Source organism: Neolamprologus multifasciatus, chromosome 10, assembly GCF_963576455.1.
Source record: "Neolamprologus multifasciatus chromosome 10, fNeoMul1.2, whole genome shotgun sequence".
Lineage (NCBI taxonomy): Eukaryota > Metazoa > Chordata > Actinopteri > Cichliformes > Cichlidae > Neolamprologus > Neolamprologus multifasciatus.
Genome location: NC_140448.1, coordinates 1,458,040 through 1,480,597, shown reverse-complemented (window position 1 = coordinate 1,480,597; position 22,558 = coordinate 1,458,040). Strand labels below are relative to the sequence as shown.

General features: G+C 38.9%; 1 protein-coding gene across 2 annotated transcripts in view; it reads left to right on the top strand.

The window, feature by feature from the left end:
• Positions 1–22,558, top strand: part of opcml (opioid binding protein/cell adhesion molecule-like) — a 401,362-nt gene that overhangs the window by 163,321 nt on the left and 215,483 nt on the right. Inside the window, exon 2 of one of the 2 annotated variants that reach the window (XM_085173864.1) lies at positions 15,367–15,442. In XM_085173864.1, the coding sequence (XP_085029990.1) occupies positions 15,367–15,442 (76 nt within the window). Of the gene's footprint in view, positions 1–14,707; positions 15,443–22,558 lie in introns of those variants that run through there. The other variant, XM_085173863.1, reaches the window with a different exon arrangement.

The window sequence follows — 22,558 nt, the reverse complement described above, 5'->3', positions numbered from 1 at the left end:
GGTTTTTCATCAGGTCATTAAATAAAATGCGATAAGGAAAAGAATAACCATGTCAACACAACAGTGGTTCATAACGGAAACAATAAATCAACAACTACTACAATTATCGGCAACTTGCAGAATTCTGTGAAATGGCCAATACCCTGCTTCATAAAAAAATATAACACATCCAAAAAACATTTATTAAAAAAAATTTCATTTCACATAAGCAGCCAAAAAATGCATATTAATTAATTTCAATTTTGAAGAATCTGTAACTCATAACAGCATAAATGTGAGCTTGTATGTTCTTTTGTTTTGTTCACTATTCAACCCCACAAACAAAAAACAATAATGAAAGCAAGACACCACTGAGACCCTGCTCAGTGCACACAGAGTAGATGAAAGGAGGTTACTGTGTTCAGTGCCATGGTGTTCCACCACAGTTTGTCAGTGCAAATATAATGGAAACAATAACATGTTTGGTGAAGAGCCTACTCTATTGCACATGTTATTATGGGTTTGTGCAACAGTATGATGCATCCTTTCAACACACTTACAGCGTCACGTTTTCTCCGTAATTGTCTCTCTGTTAATGCCACTCCCCAAGGGTTTGTGATGAGAGACTGAGGCCAGATGAATGGTTTATATTTGTCTCCTCATTGGCTTTTGATAAAGACAACAAATCCATCCTCTGAGGTTTTTCCTCATCTTAGTTACAGTCAACTAACACTGGAAGACACATTGCATTACATTACATCCTTAGTAATAAAATTTGCAAACAAATCGGCCCTGAAGTAAAATGTGCAACTCAGGAAGAATTAGAGCTCTAAAAGCAGTTTTCACTTTAAACAAATTTGCTTATTTTATATTTGATTCATGGGAAAGGTTAAAAACTATTTTAATGTTGTTAAATCAGTGGGGGAAAAAACTTTCAAGGTTGATTAATTTTTAAAATAGTTCAGCCTTTTGATAGAATTATTTAAAATAAAGGTTTCATATTGAACTTTTTATGCATTTGAAGCCATAAGGAAGATATCTGGATTTCAGGAAGGACCTGCTGAGCCCTGTAAGAAAATGGGACAAGAAGATAATGAATATTGAATGACCATATCTACTTCAAGCAGCCATCTCCGTTCACCAAATCCCATCAGCACACAAATCATCTGTGTGGTTATGCTGAGTTAATTAAGATCTAGTGTGTGGAATTAATCGACTCATGCATTGCAAACGTCTTCAATTGCTGAACCTGTCCTGTTTTTTTGCTTTTTTCTGTGAGAAGGAATGAAGCTGATAATATATTATTAAAATACACTCATTTATTTTCCTTTTAGAAAAGCTAAATTCATAAGTCAGCGGCAGACAGGGAAAGGCTTTAGTTTAGTTCAAAACAAAGCAATAGGAATACCAAGTGAAGATAGCAAGATTCACTGTGTACTTCTGAGTCACTGTTTCCGTGTGTGGAATATCATTTGGGCTTTTATCTGGGGAAATACTGTACCCTCTCAGGCTTTCTGGATTTCCACAGATAAGAAAAATAAGTAAGATTACACCTCGTTTTTCTTCTCAATGCCAACATTTTCTTTTCCATTGCCGGTTGTAATTGCGCCCTCCAGACATTTATACAGTTAGTTCAAGAAATGGGCTAGACAGAGCAAGCACTCTTGGTGGAACCAAATGCCCCATTGAGGCATTTTCTGATGCTGCTGTGACACATGCTGGAAAGCAATCACCTTTTACTCAGTTAAGTAAATTAACCAGGAAATGTGTAAAAAAAAAAAGGGGGGGGGGGGAAGCAGCATCTCGGTTATCAGAGGAAGCCTCAATTTCTGCATAATGGCTTAATCTCTTTCATTGTTGCTGAGTGATAATTTATCATTTTTCCAGTCTGAAAACACAATTGTCTATGTAGGAAACAAATTCTGCAACTCTGCACAGTCCTTGAGGAAAAACTATATGACAGAGAGATGCAGAAAGCGAAATCACAAAAGATGAATCATGTCAGCATATTTGTGGTCATTTGTGGTTATGTCACAGCTTTCCCTGTGTATGTGTGTGTGTGTCAGTGACTAAACTCGTGTGTAAAAAAAAAACAGCCACTGCGTGAGCAGCACTTTAGCAGGGCAGCAGCAGCAGCTGTGGAGCTCCATCTGTGTCTACACAGGAGGCATTCAGGCATAGTATTGAGCTGTAGGTTACCTGTGCTGTGGAAGTGCTCAAACATCAACATGCAGTTACTGTTGTATGATTATGTGCTCAAAGAAAATCGACTTAAAGCTTAAAAATAAAGCTTAGTCCTTTTTTAGAGCCTGAATAAAACGCAAGCTGTTATTATGCCTGTCAAGTCAACTGGACTGACTGAGGTAGGTGTATGTTGGTTGAGTCAGATGTGTGTGATACAGTTAGGTATACAGATACAAGCATGACCTCTCAACTTATATTCCATAAATGCATAAACATGCAGTGAAATACAAATAGTTGGAGATATTTAGATACATCCTGTCTGACAAATAATTAAAGTTGTATGGCAACAGAGTTGCCATATATAGAGTTTGGTGCTTCTTAGGGATCCTTCCCATGGATATAGTTTCTAGACAGTGCAACAACCATTGCAAGAGTATTCTCTACATTCTGTCCATGACATTTGCTTTGACCAGCTCTATTGTACTTCATGTCCATTGCAACAGGGTGTCTAATCAAGGAGCTCCACAAAAAGGGGGGAGGTTGTTCAGACAATGCGGCACAAAATGATTTATAGAAAAGTGACCCAAATTTACTTCCTATTTGTTTCTATATAGAAAATGATAAGGTATCAAAATTTTGGTGAATGCTGGTGAAACACTACTTTTTCATTCGAAGGTTGTCAGTTTTTGACATTTAGTAAATTCCATTGGTATCTCGTGAGTATGCTAAGATGTCCTTATTGTCCATGTCACATTTAGCTCTTTGACTGCCTAAAAAGGTGCATTATGATACCTGAAACTGGTATGTTTTAGTGCATAAACTAAGCCACTAACTGAGTGAAATCAGAAGTAAAAGCTTAGTGAAAACTAAACGGTCAGTGAAAATAAATCCAAACAGGATGCAAAACTCAGAACTTCGAAACAAGGCAAACCAGTCTTCTGTCTGATGAACTTTTGATTATTCCACTGACATGACACCCTTCTAGACTTTTAATACTGACTTTCAAAGAGGCATCTACTGGCATCTCATATTGCCATAGGCAGCAATATCATGATACAGATCTCAAAGAATGTCTCTGAAAGTCTAGCAGCATCTGAGGGAATGTTTGGATTTGACACCTTGGCATGATCAAGCAGGAAAAGGGAGAGTAACAGAGGAAAATAACAATACCTTTTTTTATTTAACCTATAAATTTATAACTGTGTTGGCTGCTGTTTATTTTGCCTATAGCTATGCTAGCTCCATTACGTTATGTTTCTAATTCCATCCATACAATTTCAGAAGAGTTTCCCAGAAACTGCATTTCCACACAGCTACAGTTTAACATGCAACATTTAAGATGCACCAATTACAAAAAGGTCCAACGTAAATGTTGGCTGATTTATGTTAGGTTAGCATTTTATTATGCTAATAACTATTTGTCCAAACTAAACAAATGAAAACTAAACAGTTTTAATCAGGTCAGAAAAGCAATCTTACACCTTGAATTCAAAACAAATATGTTAAATATGTTGATACTGAACTAAAAGTCTTGAGCACTGTGTGACATGGTTAACTGTTTATCTACATGGGGGATTAAAAATATTAATGAAAACTGAAGTTGGCGTCTAAGCAAAATACAGGGATGAGATTCAATGGAGTCAGTAGGTGCTCTGTATTCACTGAAAGATGTATTTAGTCATCTGCAAAAGTCTGATCTTTTGTACATAAGTGCTGTTATATGCTTGATGATAACTCATGTCAGGGTTTTTATGGTAGAAGCTGCGTTTATTCACACATAACAACTTTAATCATGTAATCTACAACACATGGAGAAAGGCACTCGGTGTAATTTGAGGTTCAATACCCATATATTAATTCAATTCAATTCAATTTTATTTATATAGCGCCAAATCACAACAGAAGTCGCCTCAATCTTTTATCACAAGAGATTTTCTATGCTTTTTATGCTGAAAGCAACAATTTGTATATTTCTTGCCACATGCAGGTTGAATATTTATGTTAATCAAGATGGTGGCCTGTGTAAATGCAGCGTCATGGTGCTCTCAGCAATTTGTTTTTATCGCATATGTTTCATCTGTTCAGTTACTTGAAGCTTTAATTAAATATGGAAAAACTGAATGTTTGAATACAGGGAAATGGTACAGACTTAAATCAACCCCAAAACTAGACAGTTCAGGGAAGCTTTTGCCGTTTCACTTTTATGGCATTGAAGAAGAAAAAGCAGAGAAAAAAGTATGGAGTATACATCGTTCTATGTGCTGTGACTCTTGTCTTAGCTTTTTCAGTACCACTGCCTGCTAATGCTAACTTTGCACTGGAGGCGCTGTACTGCTTGGCCCACAGCCTGTTGAATGCCAGTCCAGAGAGAGGTGTGAGGTAGCTGGAGACTAAATCACAGCAAAAATTTCTGGCACAACTTCACCTAAGGTGCGTGAAGAGGACGAAAAAATCACAATACAGGAACTCCAGCAACACTTTAAGGGAAGAGGAACAACTTTATTGCCTGACCAACGCGTTTTGGCTTGTGGCCTTCATCAGGGTCAACCTGATGACCCTGATGAAGGCCACAAGCCAAAACGCGTAGGTAGCTGGAGACTCTAATCATGTAGAACTGATGCTGGTGCTGCTGCACAAGTTTCATAAGTACAGTGACTTCCCATCCAGAGACCATAATATTCTGGACAAAGTTTACTGAAACATCCCTGGGACATATCAAGCTGCAGCATTTCCACACCATAGCATTTAAGCTGATCCCTACCACTTCAGTATTATAGGACTGCATTGAACATACTGACTGGGAAGTGTTCAAGGATGGCATTTAGAGGAATATAAATTATTTGTCCTGGCCTATCTGCATTTCTGTTCTAATTCTATCCTAGGCACAAAAACCATCAGAGTGTTTGAAATCAGAAACTGTTGGGAAGCACTAATGCAGCAAAATGTTTGTAAGTTACCCAGGTCAAACCTCTGTGGTAGCCATCTTGTTTTTCCAGTAAAGAGGAAGCCCGCCTCAAATGCAGTTCTTTTGTAGGCCAGTTTGAAGTGAGAAACCGTGGTCTCTGAGTATATAAAGCTGGCAAGACACTTGATATGTCCAAATTCAAGAGAAGGATGCTTCAAAGAATCCTACCTACCTGCTCCACATAGGTAGGATCCTTTGACGGCCGAGTAGGACAGAAGTGAGCAGCTGTGAAATGGACAGCCTTCTAGCCTCTGTTCAAGTCTGCCCTTACTTCCGCGTTTTTCTGGTCGCTAGCGCCACAGCGCGAAAACTTTAGAAAAGATTTATTAACTTGTGTTCTTAAGAATTATCTTCTTGATAACAAACATACATACTTTGTATTTTTTTAAGTTATCCCAATTTTTTCTGGCCTGCAAGGGGGTGACTTTCCCCTGCTGGCCCATCTTCTCCAGAATTGCCCTGATCACAAAAACAGAGGAGAGAGAAAAACCATGGCAACTATGATAATCCCTAAATCCAAAGGTTTTCACGGCAGAACACAAGAGGAATACGGTCTTGACATCACAGGTTCTGTACAGCATGAGGGTTAATAAAACCGTACTCACATAAATATGATGTGTAAATTGAAACCACGGGACCCACCATACAAGCTAGTTTACAATTATTTTAATTTTAATAAAAAACATGTCTATGCAGATTCCCAAAGCTTAACAATACAACTGCTATGAAAATGTTACTTTTGTACCACCAGATTTTCATATAGTTACATTTGAAAGTGTTTTCCTCTCCAACTTCAACTGTCATCGTTATCAGAAAAAAATACTCTTGTATGGCCTGCAGTGATTCCTGGGATATGGTAGGACACGAAGGATACACCCAACCCATCGTTCAAATTCGGGGAAATGAAGGACGCATTTGTCGCCACATTTGGAGGACTCTTTAAATTTGGACAGCCTTTGTCACGTTGCTGTGACGTCATTGCCTACAAATACACCATTTGAAGCATCCTTCCCCTGAATTTGGACACAGCCTATAGTCAATAGTCGATATATTCGTCAAATTGCCCAACCCTACTAACAACTTCAGTTAAGACAGAGTGATGGCTGATGTTTTCCACACCACACCACACCTCTGCATCACAGAAACTGTGGCTAGTCAGTACAGCATAGCCTCTGTTTAAGACACAGGATGCTCATTATTGATCGGGTGACAGGCTGGCATTTAGCAGGGCCCGGAAAGACCACGTATGTGAGGATGCTATTGGTTAATTTCAGTTCTGCCTTTAGTCAAAAAAAGCTTTATTGTCAAAGACCATATGTACAGTAATACACAGGAATTTGTAACTGCAATGCTCCCATGGCTCTCAGTGTACACTAAAACAATATAAAGATAAAAAGATTACAATAAAATAAGAGTCTTATGTACAATACAGTACTATAAAATCTTATATAAACAGCAGTGTCCAACACAATCATAGTGATTGTGGGGAAGTTTGTGTGCAAGTGGGGGTGGGGCAGTCCGTGAAAGCCGCAGTTCAGTTTCAGTTTCAGTTTTATTTGTCATATGCAAGTTAGCACAGGGTCAACATTGCAATGAAATGTGTTTGACGAGCAGCAGTCACTCAGCAGCATGATACAGTAGGAGAAAATATAAAATATAATAAAATAAAATATAAAAATATAAAAATAGTAAGGAGCTAAATATTAGAGAGACATGGTAAAAGAGAAAAGATGACTAAATATATATATGTATCTATAAATATAAATATATGTACACTAGTGATTAAATAAGAAAATCTTGAAAAGAAATATGACGGGAGGGTAGATGGGATATTGCACAGGAATGAGCAGCAGAAAATTACAGTATTGCACTTTAAATATAAATATCAATGACAATAAAGTGAAGTGACCAGTGCAGATTAAACAGAGTACTTGTGAAGCTGCAGGGTAGCTTCTGAGTGCTGTGTTGTGTGTGTTTAAGTGTTGTGGTTGAGGTGTCGTACGGCTTGGTGGTAAAAACTGTTTTTAAGTCTTGTAGTCCGAGCAGACAGACTCCTGTAACGTCTGCCAGATGGTAACAAGGAGAACAGCTGATGTGCTGGGTGGCTGTGGTCCTTGATGATGCTGTGTGCTTTACGGAGGCATCGCTGGAGGTAAATGTCCTGAATGGCAGGAAGCCTCGTGCCAGTGATGTGCTCTGCTGCCTTCACCACCCTCTGTAGTGCTTTACGGCTGCTGGCAGAGCAGCTTCCGTACCAAACTGTGATGCAGCTCGTCAGCAAGCTCTCAATTGCACACCTGTAAAAATTTGAGGTGATGTTGGCGTTCATACTAAACTTCCTCAGCCTCCTCAGGAAGTAAAGCCGCTGGCGAGCTTTCCTGATAGCAGTGTCTGTGTGAAGGGTCCAGGAGAAGTCCTCGGTGATGTTGACTCCAAGGAACTTGAAGCTGCTGACCCTTTCGACCTTGACACCGTTGATGTGTATGGGCTGGTGTTCCCTGACTGGTCGTTTCCGGTAGTCCACTATCATCTCTCTAGTTTTGCTGATGTTGAGAGTCAGGTTATTTTCCAGACACCACTCGTACAGCGCCATCACCTCCTCTCTATAGGCCGTCTCATCATTGCCTGTGATGAGGCCTATGATGGTTGTGTCATCAGCAAACTTGATGATGGTGTTGGACTCGTGTTTAGCAACACAGTCGTGTGTGAACAGGGAATATAGGAGGGGGCTAAGCACACAACCCTGTGGCGTACCTGTGTTTAAGATGAGTGATGAGGAGGTGTGCTTACCAACTCTCACCACCTGGGGCCTGTTTGTGAGGAAGTTTAGAATCCATCTGCAGATCGGTGTTCCCAGCCCAAGGTCGACGAGCTTCGTGGAAAGTTTCGAGGGGATGATGGTGTTAAATGCAGAGCTGTAGTCGATGAAGAGCATCCTTGCATATGTATTCCCTTTTTCCAGGTGAGTGAGGGTGGTGTGCGTTGCCAGGGCGATGGCATCCTCTGTGGCTCTGTTTGTCCGATAGGCAAACTGAAGAGGGTCCAGTGTGTCAGGGAGGGAGGAGCAGATGTGACCTTTGACCAGCCGCTCCAGGCACTTCATGATGACTGATGTCAGTGCAACAGGACGGTAGTCATTCAGACAGGAGACCACTGATTTTTTGGGAACGGGAATGATGGTGGATGCTTTGAGGGACGTGGGGACCACTGACTGCCTCAGGGAGAGGTTGAAGATGTTGGTGAACACCTCTGCCAGCTCGTCTGCACACACTCTGAGTAGCCGGCCTGGGATGCCGTCTACTGGTAAAACTACACACCTTTGTAGCAGGAGTCAGAAGTTAGATTCCCACCTGGTATCCAGTAAGGGTCCTGGCTAGATCCCCCATGCTAAAACCAAGCCCTGGAATGGCGTGGCTATAGTCCAGTCGTGGGTCAGCAGAGTGAAGAGAAGGGGGCTCAACACACATTCTTGGGAGGTGTTCTTATGCCGGAGGTGTTGCTGCCGACCCGTAGTGTCTCCTGTCTTCCTGTCAGGAAATCCAGCAGCCAGTTACACGGCAATATGCTGATCCACAGCAGATCCAGTTTGTGAATGAGTTGCTGGGGAATGATCATGTTGAATGCTGAACTGAAGGTCGAACAAAACCTCTTGAATGGGCTTGACTCTTCCTTGGACTGCTGGCAAACCTCTATAGAACCACAATAGAAATCATACTTCAATGATCAGTGGTTGTTGATGACTGGCCATGACAAGTTGCATATTAAAGATCAAGGAACTGACCTCTCAGCCAATTATGGATTCTGTGGTGCTAGTTTCAGTCATTGTGCAAATGTACTGTTTATGAGGTTGGGGAAACCTGCAGTCAGCTGAGACTAAAGAAGTCACCTGTATAATTGATGAAATGTTTCTTCCACTGAAAACGCTACATCCAGATGAACAGAATCAACCATTTGGGGTGTCTAAAATTGTCTTGAATTTTTGGTGAAGCATTCCCAAATCATGCTGATATTTTCCCCAACTTTCCAAAAATGCCATCCATTTGTCAGAGTCAAACAAAATCTGAGTGGTTAACTTATTTTATCCCTACAATAGGAAGGTTCTAATATTTCAATGGAAATTAGTCAGTGAGAAGCATTTAACTTGAAGTGAGTAGAATCCATCTTTGAGATGACAGCCTCTGCCTAAATAATAACCATTACTTAGAGGTGCGCTGCTTACTGTCCTGGATTGGACACTCATTGTCTCTAAATTGCTTATTACCTTAGAGTTAAATACTCCTACATTTACATACATACAGATGAACTATTTAATACCAATGAAACTGATAAATTGGCAGAATTGTTGGCCCCACTCACTGGATAACCACAGTGTTTGCTGAAGAGAATCCCACTTTTAAAAAATACACTTACCAAAGTAATTTCCTGTTAATGAAACTTTGTCTAAATGACCCAGAACACTGGTATTTTTGTTTGTTTGTAAATGAAAGAGGTAATTGTTTACTGATGAAGCTGTTTCTGAAAGCTTCTGTGCTGTAAGCATAACTAAATACTGCCAGATCATTTTGCTCTCCATTAGTCTTATCTCTTTGTCCTAGCACGCTCCAAAACCTTATTAGGCTTTCCCCCCAAGGTAACTGTTGAAACGCCATCTCAAAGCCATCATTTATATGGCATAGATCCTAGATGTGGTTTACTCCAAATAAGGTGTGGTGCATAAGCAATTGCCTCCTATTTAGTGCCACTGAAATAACTGAAAAGATATATTGAAGGGATCAAATGCATTCACTTGTATTTTCAAAGAATAAACATGCAAGGACTAGAGTGGAAACAAACACAGTAATGCACACTGAGTCCTTGTTGATACCATTCATATTTTCAAGGTTCTCACAAAAGCTGTATATAGGGGGATTTGGCTTTGACCTTAAAGCAGCTTTTGTGTCCATTACTTGTAGTCAGAAGATGCTAAAATTGTTGGAATATTGATAGACTGGAATGAAAAAGAAAAGGTTTTGTTCTTTTTTTTTTCTTTTCTTTTTCTTTTTTAAACTAAACTGAACCCTCTGTTAAGTAAAAATGTTTCATGCCAGGGCAGCATATTTGAACTCATATTTTTAATTCAGCCATGCTCACAATAATGCCATGCAGAGGTCAGAGGAAGCCTAGATAATGTATTAGCATATTTACTGAACATGCATGTTCGGAGCACACACAATATTGCACCTATTGATAACACAGAATGTCTGGGCATTTAGATCAGTTAAAGGTACCAGTATCTTTAATAATTCAGTCCTTATCTCTTGTCTACACCAACTGACTTTGCAAGACATCACGTAGCATTATCAGGTAAAAAACTTGGAGGACCTGGATCAGATCAGAGTAAAAAAAAAAAAACACTTTGTGAGAGCAAAGAAAGCAGCAGCCTTAAATTTTAAAGTCTGGCTACAGACAAACTGCCTTTTGTTTTGCATGCTGCGACTGCAGCAAACGTATCTGATTCTAGCTGTCTGATTAGTCAAGACTGTGGCAGATGTAGTTATCTGAGATCAAAGTTGAAATCATGTGTAGCGCTGCATGCCAGGAGAACTTAAGCTTCTACACAGTTTAAAGCAAACCTGAAACAAGAAGCAATTTAATTAAAAAAATAAAGAGAAGAGAAAGCAGCAGAAGGAATGTCTACCTTCAAAGAGGCAACCCAGTAAGCCCTCCATTTCAGCCAATTACATTACAAAGCAAACCTTTGGTTGCAGATTTTACCAGTAACAATGATGCCCTACAGTGAAAAATGAAGCAAATTCATAAAAGTAATGGCAGACTTAATAGTGATTTAAAAGCCATCTTTGTCTTCTGAAATGAACATATACATAGTATGTATAGTTATTGAAAAGTACAGTAAAGCCCAAATGAAACACAAATGTAAGGGAAGGCAAGTTCAAATTATTACCTCTAAAATAGAGTACTAAAAGTCAAGACATTGTTTTTGTACAGAATTCCACTGCATTTTTTTATTCTCTTAGAACTGATCAGAAAGCTGCGTTCTGGTTCATAAGGCTCAGATGTGAAACAAAAGTAATCATAAATAATGTTAAAATGTATTCTAAAATTCTTGTTTACTGGGACTTGATGTTTAGAAAGGCTGTAAAAGATTATGGATACTACCACACACAACTACATTTCAAACTGTTTCCCAAAATTTTGCTGGACCAACCACAGAATGTCACTCTTTCACGGATATGTTGTGCAATGTTACAACTGTGTGCCAGAAGGATCTAAACTACTGCAGATGACTGAATCCATTGAATGGATGCTCTTTATTCAGTCTCTCCATGTTTTTGCATGGGTATTAACTAGCTTTGGTATGAGGCCCGTCCATTGTCTGCTCGCTCTGCCCATCCTTGCATGATATGAATGAAGATTAGTATGGATAGTCTGAATGAACCACCCAGGGTCTGGTGTTAATACGTTGCAGCAGGAAATTATATGATGTCACTGCATGTATACGTAAACTAAATGAAACACAATGCAAGAGTTGAATTCAATATGGCTAAAGCCAGTTGTAAAAGATGTTGAATGAAGGACAAAGGCAGCCTGTTAAAATCAATATGTCCACTTCCTGTTTTAGTGCATGCGCAGTTTTTCAAGGCCACACAACTGAGCATTCTTTTTATCTTCTGCTCTCCCTCTATGTTTGTGTGATACACCAAGAATGATTCATGTGGGATATCCAACAAACAATGCCATTATAATTTGTCATTTCTGCATGCTTGGCTCTCTCACTTGTGGTGGAGATTTGGCAAGGTCACTGGATTCACCTGACCTGCTGTAAGGCAGCACAATGAGGGGCAAAAGGATAATACACATGACACGGATTGAAATGGATTGCAGTCTTATATTCCCAGAACAGCACTCCAACAAGCTGATAGCTGACTGCACATAGCAGCTACTCCTCATCGCTTCTGTTTTCTTATTAAACCCGCTGTATCCTCGCTGTGCAAAGCAGTGTGGAAACAAAAGCCACAATGGTGTTAGAGCAATGCCATGTGACCAAATGAAGCTCTAATCAAACAAAGAAGTATCTGTGAACAAGTGCTTGAGCTTACAACCACCTTGTACTCTTGACTCTAATTAAGACCACATTTTGCTGAGGTCAGGGAGGGGTTTTAATTTAAAAACCATTAAGTTGTGCGCATAGTCAGGACTTGTGTGGCATCAAAAACAACTATCATTTTAATTAAGTCTTATCTTTACCCAATTTCTCTGGCACAAGACATCATCATAAATTCTAAATAACAACTTTAAATAAAATGAACGTTACAAAAGGTACTGACTTGTGAACTCAGGCCTCAGCAGTAATTTGAGTTGGGGTGGAAAATTCTGGAAACTGAAACAGCATTTACCTATCGCCTAGAAATGGTAACAAATGGGATATACAGGACATTGTGGACTATATATTTCATGGTTAATGACATTGTGCTGAAGTTTTTGTTCTCAATCATAAAATTGGTTAATAAAGTCTTCCAAAAGCATTGCTTTATGCTACATGATTGTCTTTTTGGCAATAGACAATATTGTAGGAATATTTGTATTGTCAAGTAGGCTGTGTGTGTGAAAAGTCTGATGAACAGAAGAATCCATTGCTGCTTTCACACTTGCACGAGCATTTGATACTAGACAACAACATCACGTGTTACTTGTATCTTGAGTGATGACACTCAGTGCTTTCAGTGCATTGTCATTTGTTGCCTTCTATCCAATATCTTAACAACATCCCAAATTGATGTTGAGGTAAAGAAATTATCTTGTTCAATCTTCTTATGAGACTCAAAAGCTGTCATAGTAATCGTGAGAGCTTCTGTTAGGTACACAGCAAAGTGCCACTTTCATCCCTAGTGGCCTGCAACCCCTCCATGCATACAGATGGGGAGCGGAGAAAAGAGCAAGAGCACATTAGTAAACAAAGCCAATGTGGCTCAGTGAAGTTCAGCTTCTCATTAATGTTAACACTTTCCTCTAAAAGTGCACTATACAGAATATTCTTAAAATACTGACCATCACATAAGCCCAATTTGACTCAGCCTTTAACATCAATCTCCAATTGGTATGGAATCCAGTGGCAACTTGCCAAATGCCTCATTCATTGTTTTCTTTGTTTCATTCTTTAACTGCTTGTTCTTCAACATTTTTGACAGGATGTGTGTATATTAAAAATATGTTTCTTGACAGTAATACATTTTTTTTCTGTGAAGTTGTATTGTGGGTAGCCTGGACATTAATTATTTAATAAATCAATTTGCTATTCCATCTTAAGTACAAAGAGGTATTATATGTTGATATGGGAGAGCACCTGTTTGGCATGCTACCTTGGCAACTGTTTGGCATGCTACCTTGGGGGATATTTATCCAGAACTCATGCATAGAAGTCTTTAGCATATTATAGCTGTTAATTCTTCAAATTCTGTTGATAGATTTTTTATTTCAATATTTTAAACTGTTGAACTAAGACCTTTATATATCTTACATTAAAGAAATGCCCTGCAGCCTTTAAAAGTGGTTAACATTAATTTAAAATGATTCACTACTGGATTTTTGTAAACATCTACAAGTTATTTATGCTTCTTTTAATTAAAGACATCAATGTAAATCATTACAGGTAGAGGTCAGTATGACATTTTAAAATGTCAATTTTGATGGTTCTAGACTTTGAAGTAAGACTTTGAATGAATGAATTGTCATCATTTCATAAATTCTCGTATGAAATATAAAGGTGAAAGACATTCTGATCTACTGACTCTGTCCTATTTCACAGGGTTTAACTGGTGACTGGCTATTTATCAGAGCGCATAGTCACGTGATTACTTTTTTAATGGGAAATCAGATGTATCCAACCTCAATTTATGGTTTTCACATTCTACTCCATAATAATAATAATAATAATAATAATAATAATAATAATAATAATAATAATAATAAAAACAGATTTGCACACACATTCCTTATATTTACAGCAGATTAACACAATGTTGTTGTTTTTTGTTGGTTCCTTTTTTTTTGGGGGGGGGGGGGGGGGGGGGGGGAATTGTGAAATACAGGACCCATTTGATGGAATTCATATTAAGAATAACATTTTTGAGGATGATAATTTTTTTTTCTTACAGCACCATTCTATTCATTTGAAGTTGTCCTTGACCCGAAAAAACAGAGAAACAGTAATCTCATTTGAGAACACTTGGTCACTTGAATCATCAAACCCTACGTCAACAAAAAAACATGCCTCAAGCACTTCTTACCGTGGGAGGAGGGGGAAATGTGAAGCTCCGAAGTAATCATAAATCGTACTCTGATGGGAACAGTTTGAATGAAATGACTGTGAAATTGACCAATTTCGTTTTTGTTTTTTTGTTGCCTGTGCTCCCTAGGTGGTCCCATCTTATACCAATGAACGCTAAGATTGTAATATCATTTTAAATGCCTGTTTCCTTGCTGTGGTAATCAGTCCCCTAAGAAATAATTATTTTCAGTGTGTCCCCTATAAACGCCCCTGAAAGATGCACGGTGGTTCCTGAATCCGTTTGTCCATTAACTGTATGAATATGCGAGCCCTGCAGGCTGCAGACCATATGCTCCACATAATACATGCAAGTGATGCTACCTGGCGATTAGAGAGAAAGAGAGAGAGAGAGAGAGAGAGAGAGTACTTCAGGAGCTAAACAAGAGAGAAGATATTAGAGCGAATTCAGCCTTTTGTTTGAGTATTTGCAGCTTTAAATATTGTCCCCGTGCAGCACCAAGGAAAGAAAACACCGAGGGAGAGGAGGAAAAAATATATAGGGAGTCTTGGCTGATGCATCTGTGCAAGAGCATCCATTTCACGGCGATTACAGTTCGGACCTGAGGAGACGGTGCGCATTTCTTTGAGAAACACGGTGCTTTTCTCTCTCCTCCGAAGTCATTTTCCTAGAGCGGCTGGCGGACGCAAAGACACGGTTACGGGATTTCATAACGAGGCTTTTCGTTTGAAGCAAAAGCAGGTCGAGCGCAGTTCCAGCAGGCTATACTGCGTCTTGTTTGTGGAGTGGAATTTTGCGGTCCCTAGCTCAAAACGCAAAGGGGAATATCAGACGTTCAAGTTCCCTTGGAAGTTGCGCAGTGATATAAAAACATGGGAATTTGTGGTTATCTGGCGGTGTCTGGGAAATGCCTTGTCGTCATCGGACTTAAATTGTTATTCCTTGTACCTGCAGGAGTTCCAGCTAGAAGCGGGGATTCTGTATTAAAGGACAACATCACCGTCAGACAGGGAGACAGCGCCGTCTTAAAGTAAGTCTCGGATTATTTTTCATTGTCACATCACTAATATGATTTCCTCTTGTGCAGCACGGGAACTGATTCCGTCTTTATAGCTTCTATGTCTTGGTCCGAACAGCTAATCAAGCCCGGTACTACATGAGTTACTAAAGGTCACCATAACCTATATAAGAACGCACTAGTGCTCGTTTGTTTTATAGGTGCACATGCAGAAGATAAGTTATAGCATGCCTAACTCGGTGTTTAGCCCCTTCTGCTCATTGCCCTTGAATGTTATTGATCTTACTGGTTAATGTCTTGTTGAGGATGCACAGAGCTGAGGTACTCACATTGAAAATTAGGAGGGGTTGCGTACCCTACTATTGATTTGCTCATGTGATACAAATACAAATGCAATTATGACTTATTTTAATTTTATTCATTCTCTTTGTGAAAAGCTATGTGTTGTTTTCATCTTTTAAGAACTTTGAGTGGTTAACGGTGTTCTTATCAGATTTAACACTTGTATATTTGAACCTGTGTTCTATTATAGCACTCCAGCATATGATTTAACTATGTGTCAATGTTGCATTTTATGATATTTTATTTTTTCTCATCTCCCCACTCTTCACTGTGAGATTATTTTATTTGAGTGTTGCTGGCTTGCTGTGCATTTTGTTTCAGAATAAAGCAGGTGCGGTGTTAGAAATTCAGAATCCCTGTGAAAGAATGACAGATAGGGTACGGTACATTTGCCTACCCACATGAATACATACATAAATACACACCAATATGTAAAAATAAATTATATGTATTTATTAGATTTTATAGATTGGTGACATATGTAGAGAAACACATTAATTAATTAATCCAGTAGCTTTGTTTTCTGACATTGTTTGGGTCAATAGTTTTTAAACTTTCACACATTGTTAACAATTAAAAATAATTAATATGGACCCTTTTCTTATATGAGAGTCACTTGGGAATCATACTTAAGTAGACAATTTAGAATCTCATTATCTCTGCCAAAAATTGGTCTGTTCTGAAAAGATAAATAAAAGCAAGCAAGTCATTCATGTTTCAACTCCAATGGCTCTTTTACTTACTTGTGAAGCTCCCCACTTTGCTGGAGAAACCACTGCCTACAAGCTTTAAGAGCTCATCTTTATCAGACTGCGATGAAACATTTCTATGTTAAAAGGGGTGGTCAATTCCATAATTATAAGGGAGCCTTCATGCTTTTTGGATGGGATTATGAGTGATTTGATGAGGATGAAAATATTGCAAATTATATACTATGGTTGTCATATTGACTTGACATTGACTTGATTTACATCATTTCCTCTGGGATTTACAAAGGTTTACGCAGTAAATGGTCTGTATTTGTATAGCACTTTACTTGGTCCTAAGGACCCCAAAGCGCTTTACACTATACACAATCATCCACCCATTCACACACTGGTGATGGCAAGCTACATTGTAGCCACAGCCGCCCTGGGGCGCACTGACAGAGGCGAGGCTGCCGGCCCTCTGACCACCACCAGTAGGCAACGGGTGAAGTGTCTTGCCCAAGGACACAACGACCGAGACTGTCGATCGGACTGCCGATTACAAGACGAACGCCCAACTCTTGAGCCACAATCGGCCCGGGGCTTTTAACTTTTGTACTTTTGTACTTTTAACTTTTTACCTACCTGTATCTGGAAATTAGATATTTTTAAATTTAGTTTGAATGAGGATGAAATTGTAATAAATACAGAAAATGAAATGCTGAAAGTTTGTGACAGTAAGCACATGAAAATAATGTAATCCGTAAATGTGAAGAAGGAAGCATATGAAGAAAAATGTTTCTGCTGCAGATGTAAGTATAATTCACAAGCAACTCAATAGACACAAACTTCTGTGGCTATGTAATTATGTAGTAAAATTCTTATATATGTTGTGGCTCAGTACCTTTGGTTGTCAGAGTAGGGCAATAGAGTTCAAATGACTCTAGGCTACCTGGCATGAGGTACTTGGACTAGAATTATTGTAATGTCTTTTGGACGCTATAGTATGTGGAAGGTCATGATGTGTCATACACTGGTTGCACCCCTATGTAGTCCAAGATGGAACTCTGCCTAGTCTTCATCTTTTCTCCCCTGTTCTACTCTGGTAATCTTTTAGTCATTTCTAGGCTGTATAAATGTGCGCTGCCCTTCCCTGATTAATAGAACGTGTTAAGTAGCCTGTTGGATTAACTAAAACCACCCATTTCATACTCCTCACGCTGAATGGTGACTGGCTGAAATCCACTAGCTCCTTTGTCATGCTGATGTCAAGCTGCAAAAGGTTGTGACTGTAGCAGATGTGAGGTTTTTGGCTCCTTAATATTCTCCTTTTCCTATCCTAACATGTACACCCCACAGCAGAGAAGTCATCAAAGAACTTGTTGCACTGCCATGACCCCAAGTTCAATCTTTAAAGGAGAGGTTTAGAAATTGAACCAAAAGCTGACAATAGAGTAACCCTGTGCTGCGCCACAGTGTATCCAATACACTGCCCTTGAGCAAGATGAGTTGTCAGTGAGCTAGTCAGTCCATAATGTAGGAAACCATGCCATCCACATGCATTGCTTTGAGCTTTCCCCCAAGCAGGGGCCACTGGATGATGATGAAAGCAACACAGAAATAATTCTCCTCCGCCTTGCTGGCTTCTGTGGGTGGGAATAAGGCCTGTGGAGCTGCTATGTGATGGCATTGTCCATGTCCACATTTGACAGCTACATGCCTAGAGCACCCTGCAAGGCTGATGCTGTGAGCCCCCTCTGCCTTGCCTGTGATGAGCCTCATCAACCAAATGGCAAAGATGCAGAAGCTTGGAAGGACAGCAGGTGTTGAGATTTGGACTTAGAGAGGTGGACCAGGGGCAGCAAGTTTTGGACTGGAGGCAGAGGATGAGGGCAGCTGTGGAGCTGACCTCTGATTTGATTGTTTCATTTGACATGAATGGCAACACTGTCTGTGTATTTATTAAACAGTCATTTAATAAGATTAAAACACTGCTACAATTATATTCTAATAACACATATTTGCAAATAAATTATAGCACCGAGAAACTGCATATTTGGGGAAATGCATTATTGCTTGGAAGGCAGCCATGATCTCATTTGTTGCATTTTCCTGACAGTAAATTTCTTCAGGTTATCAAAGTTGCCCTAAAACAAGAAATTCAAACAATAATACATTCCACCCTCAACCAGAAAGTGTTTCTATCTCACATCAGGAATCAAATATAGCGATGCGAGCCAAGTGACAGCAGCAGGTTGTCAAGAGTTAAAAGCTTTTATTCCAGGGAAAGTACAGCATTAATGTGATTCTGGCAATACATTTTAAATGAACGATTGCTGCTTCCGAGCTGTAGGTAGAAGAATTCCTCAAAGGTTATTTTGCTTCCACTAAGCTTTAATATTAAGACAGTCAAGGGCAACACAAAGCAGTATCATTCTGACATAAAGAAAGCCACTGCCAGCGGGAACTTCAGAAGATGTGAGCAGCAGAATAATTAGCATCATTCAGCTCAGCTTTAGAAGCAATATGACTTTTTTCCACAAATACACAGATCACCACAAAAAAAAATCCCTGGGTTGCACATGTTAGAGAAACAAATCAGTTTAAAGCCAGTATATGTATATTATACAGGTATGACTGTCTTTAAGGTAGAATGTGCAGCTGCTGATAATCCCAGCATTTTTGCACAAGCATTTCTCTTTTCTTTCTAAATAATAAATACTGTGTTGTCAAAAGGTATTTACCTCCTATTCTGATTTTGTTTCTTTGTTTTGTTTTTTTGTAAATTTGTCACCCTTACATGTTTCAGATTACCAAACATATTTTCATATTGGACATAGATAAGTTGAATACATAGAAATGCAGTTTTAAAATGATGATTTCACGCAAACTTACCTGAGCCTATTCAAAGAAGTAATTGTCCCCCAAACCTAATAACTAGTTGTGCTACATCAATGAGTCTTTCATATCAATTTGGCCAACTCGTCTTTGGAGAATTGTTTTCAGTTGAGGCACATTGGAGTGTTTTTGAGCGTGCATGGCCTGTGTAAGGTCATGCCAGATCATCTAAAGTGGATTTAAGTCTAGACCATCTAAAGCCATCTCTTTTTAGCCAGTCAGAAGTGGTCTTTCTGGTGTGTTTCAGATCATTGTCCAATTGCATAATCCAAGTGGACTTGAGCTTCAGGGCAAAAACTAGGGCCCAGACATTTTTTTTCTGGAATTTCTGGTAGAGAGCAGAATTTATGACTCCATCAACTATAACAAGGTGCCTAGGTCCTAAAGCAACAAAACAGCCCTAGAGCATCACACTACCACCACCACATTTGATTGTTAGAATTATGTTCTTTTTAGAAATTGGACAGAACTTTTCCAAAAACCAAAAACTTTTGTCTTGTCACTGCACAGAATATTTACCCCTTTGGTGATCTTGAAGATGTGTATGTTTTTTGGCAAATTTGAAATGAGTCTTTGGGTAAAAATGGCGTACATGGGAGAGTTCCACGCAAAAAACACTCCTGGCGAAAAATTATACAGTCTCCTTTTGTTAAATCTGAATACTGAGCTAAACTCAGGCAAGTGAGGCTTGCAGTCCTCGGTTCTTTTGTGACTTTCTGAATGAGTTGTCAATATGCTGTTAGAGTAATTTTGTTAGGCTGGCCACTCCTGGGAAGGTTCTCCACTCTTGAAGCTTTTCTTTATTTGTGGATAATGACTCAGTAAAGATTACTGGATTCCCCCAAGCTTTAAAATGCATTTGTAACTCTTTTCACACTGACTTTGGTTTTCAACTAATCTTGAGTTTAATTTTTTCTCTTAATAAATGAAATGATCATTTAAAAACACCTTGTTTAACAAACAAAACAAAACAAAAAAACATGATTTGGGGAAAATTCACATTTTGTGTGTTATTTGCAAAGAAAAAAATAAATTCTCAAAATATAAATGGAAATAATTCTCCAAGGGAGAAAATAATTTTTACAGCACTCTACCTGCTTCTACTTGTTTAGTGAATGACTTGTGGCAGTCATTAAGTACCAAGGTAAGTGGTTGTGCTGCATATTGCGATGGAGATAGTAGGCAGTAATACTGTGAAAAATTTGGAACAATATTACCAGTTCTGGAGCCAGAGAGCACTATAATGCACTGCCAGTGGCTCAGTGGACACTGAATGGAGAGTAAAATAGTGTACTAACAATATTTATTTACAATTAACAACCCATCCCTGCATGTGTTTATGCTTATTACGTTCATGGTGCTGGTTTGGAGGTTGTACTGCATGAATGTACCATATACTTTAAAGCATAATTGTAAAATATGTTGAGTTAGCAGTAAGATTAGAAAGGTTCTATATAAATTAATATAATTTACAATTTACCTGCTCTATAAAAACATATACAGAAGGCTTAGTCATACTACCTCCAGGCTAAAGACTAGACTTTAGCCTAACTAGACTTGCTAATGCCCATTGAAATGCCATGGCTAGTGAACTGAGCAGTTTGTAATACATAGCAGATTTACATATCACCATGCCAGCTGTTGTTTCATGTAAATAATTACTGAAAGTAAAAAACAATAAAGAATTTGAATTACTTTAAATTGAGAGTTTTGTAATAAATGTGAGAAACACGTGATTTTTATCCACAGCACTCATGCTAAGCTACAATTCTTATCAAGTGTTTCTCAAGTTATATTTAGTAGTTGAAAGACACCTCTGTGGCACAAGGTGTCACCATTCAATTATTTTCACCTCCAAGTGAGGAGCTCCACTGGTAGGGCAAGCCATGCATGTGATTTACACTATCCTGAACTAGTGAAAACCCAAGGACAACAGAATATGGCTGACATCTGAGTTACTGCTGGTTGTTTATTTAACTGTAGAGTGTTTCACAGCCATTTGGTAGTGTCATTTTGTTTGTATCTTTAACTCTACGTGAGATGTTGCTCTTTGGTGTATTCCCAAAAGTTAATTCTGTTCATCTGGATGTAGCATTTTCAGTGGGATTGTTTTTTTCCCCGCTGAAAACGCTACATCCAGATGAACAGAATTAACTTTTGGGATCTATTTACCTGGATGATTGAGCATGCATCAAGACACTTTGGTGTATTCTTTGGTGTATATTCAGCTACCCAAATCGAATCACTTTAATGATATGGGAGTTATATTAGTTAGTATATTTAAAGGTTATTCTTTCTCATCTCTGTTTGCACTGGCAGTGATGAGAATACAGTGGAAATGAATGGGTCACGCAGGATGGACCTACCCTGTTTGATAACCACAAACACTCTGCATCATTCATGCCTTTATTTCCTCTGTGTTCTGCGAGTCACTGTTGATATTCATGGCAGTGGCTTTGGGATGCAGTCATCCAGCTGATATTTTATGAGACACTGATTGGAGGTCTGGCTGGAATCTGTTTGAGGGGTAGGTGGTAAATCCTGTTTTAGATATAACCATTATCCTTGAAGAGAGCTCTGTCTCTGGCTTAAGTCTCATTATCAATGAGGGGTAAACATGAAGTCATTGTTGTTCTGCTTCAGAAACCTCTGAAAATATCAACGGAGAGCTTCTGCTTTCCTTCACTGCCACTGAATATTTCACTGACAGACCATTTGGAATATGGCTCGCTGTGGCACTTCTCCCAGCTCGATAGATGAGCAGCAGAGATGGCTAAAACACTGTGTGGCTGACCCTTGGCACATTCTCTGTTTTAGCATTGTATAGTAGAGTGTGGAGAAATGAATGGTATGATGTCAGGACTGTCTGAACAAAGGTGCAACTTGGGAACTGGCACAACCTTTTTTAAGAAGATGTCATTTGAATTGTCTTTTGTACCAAGTCAGGTTGGGTGACTCACTATATATGTCTACAGTGAGACATTGTTATGTCTTACATCAGGCTGTCTTATGGGGTATTACAACAAAAGCAGTAGTTGGGTTAAACAACTTGTTCTTCCATTGGTACATAAGGTACAAATAACTGTTGTAATAGAAATATAATATTCCAATTGCTCAGTTTTAGACACTATTGCAGACACTTCTTAAAATACATGTTAATTAGTTCTATATAAATACAAATATATTTACTTTTTCTCATGGT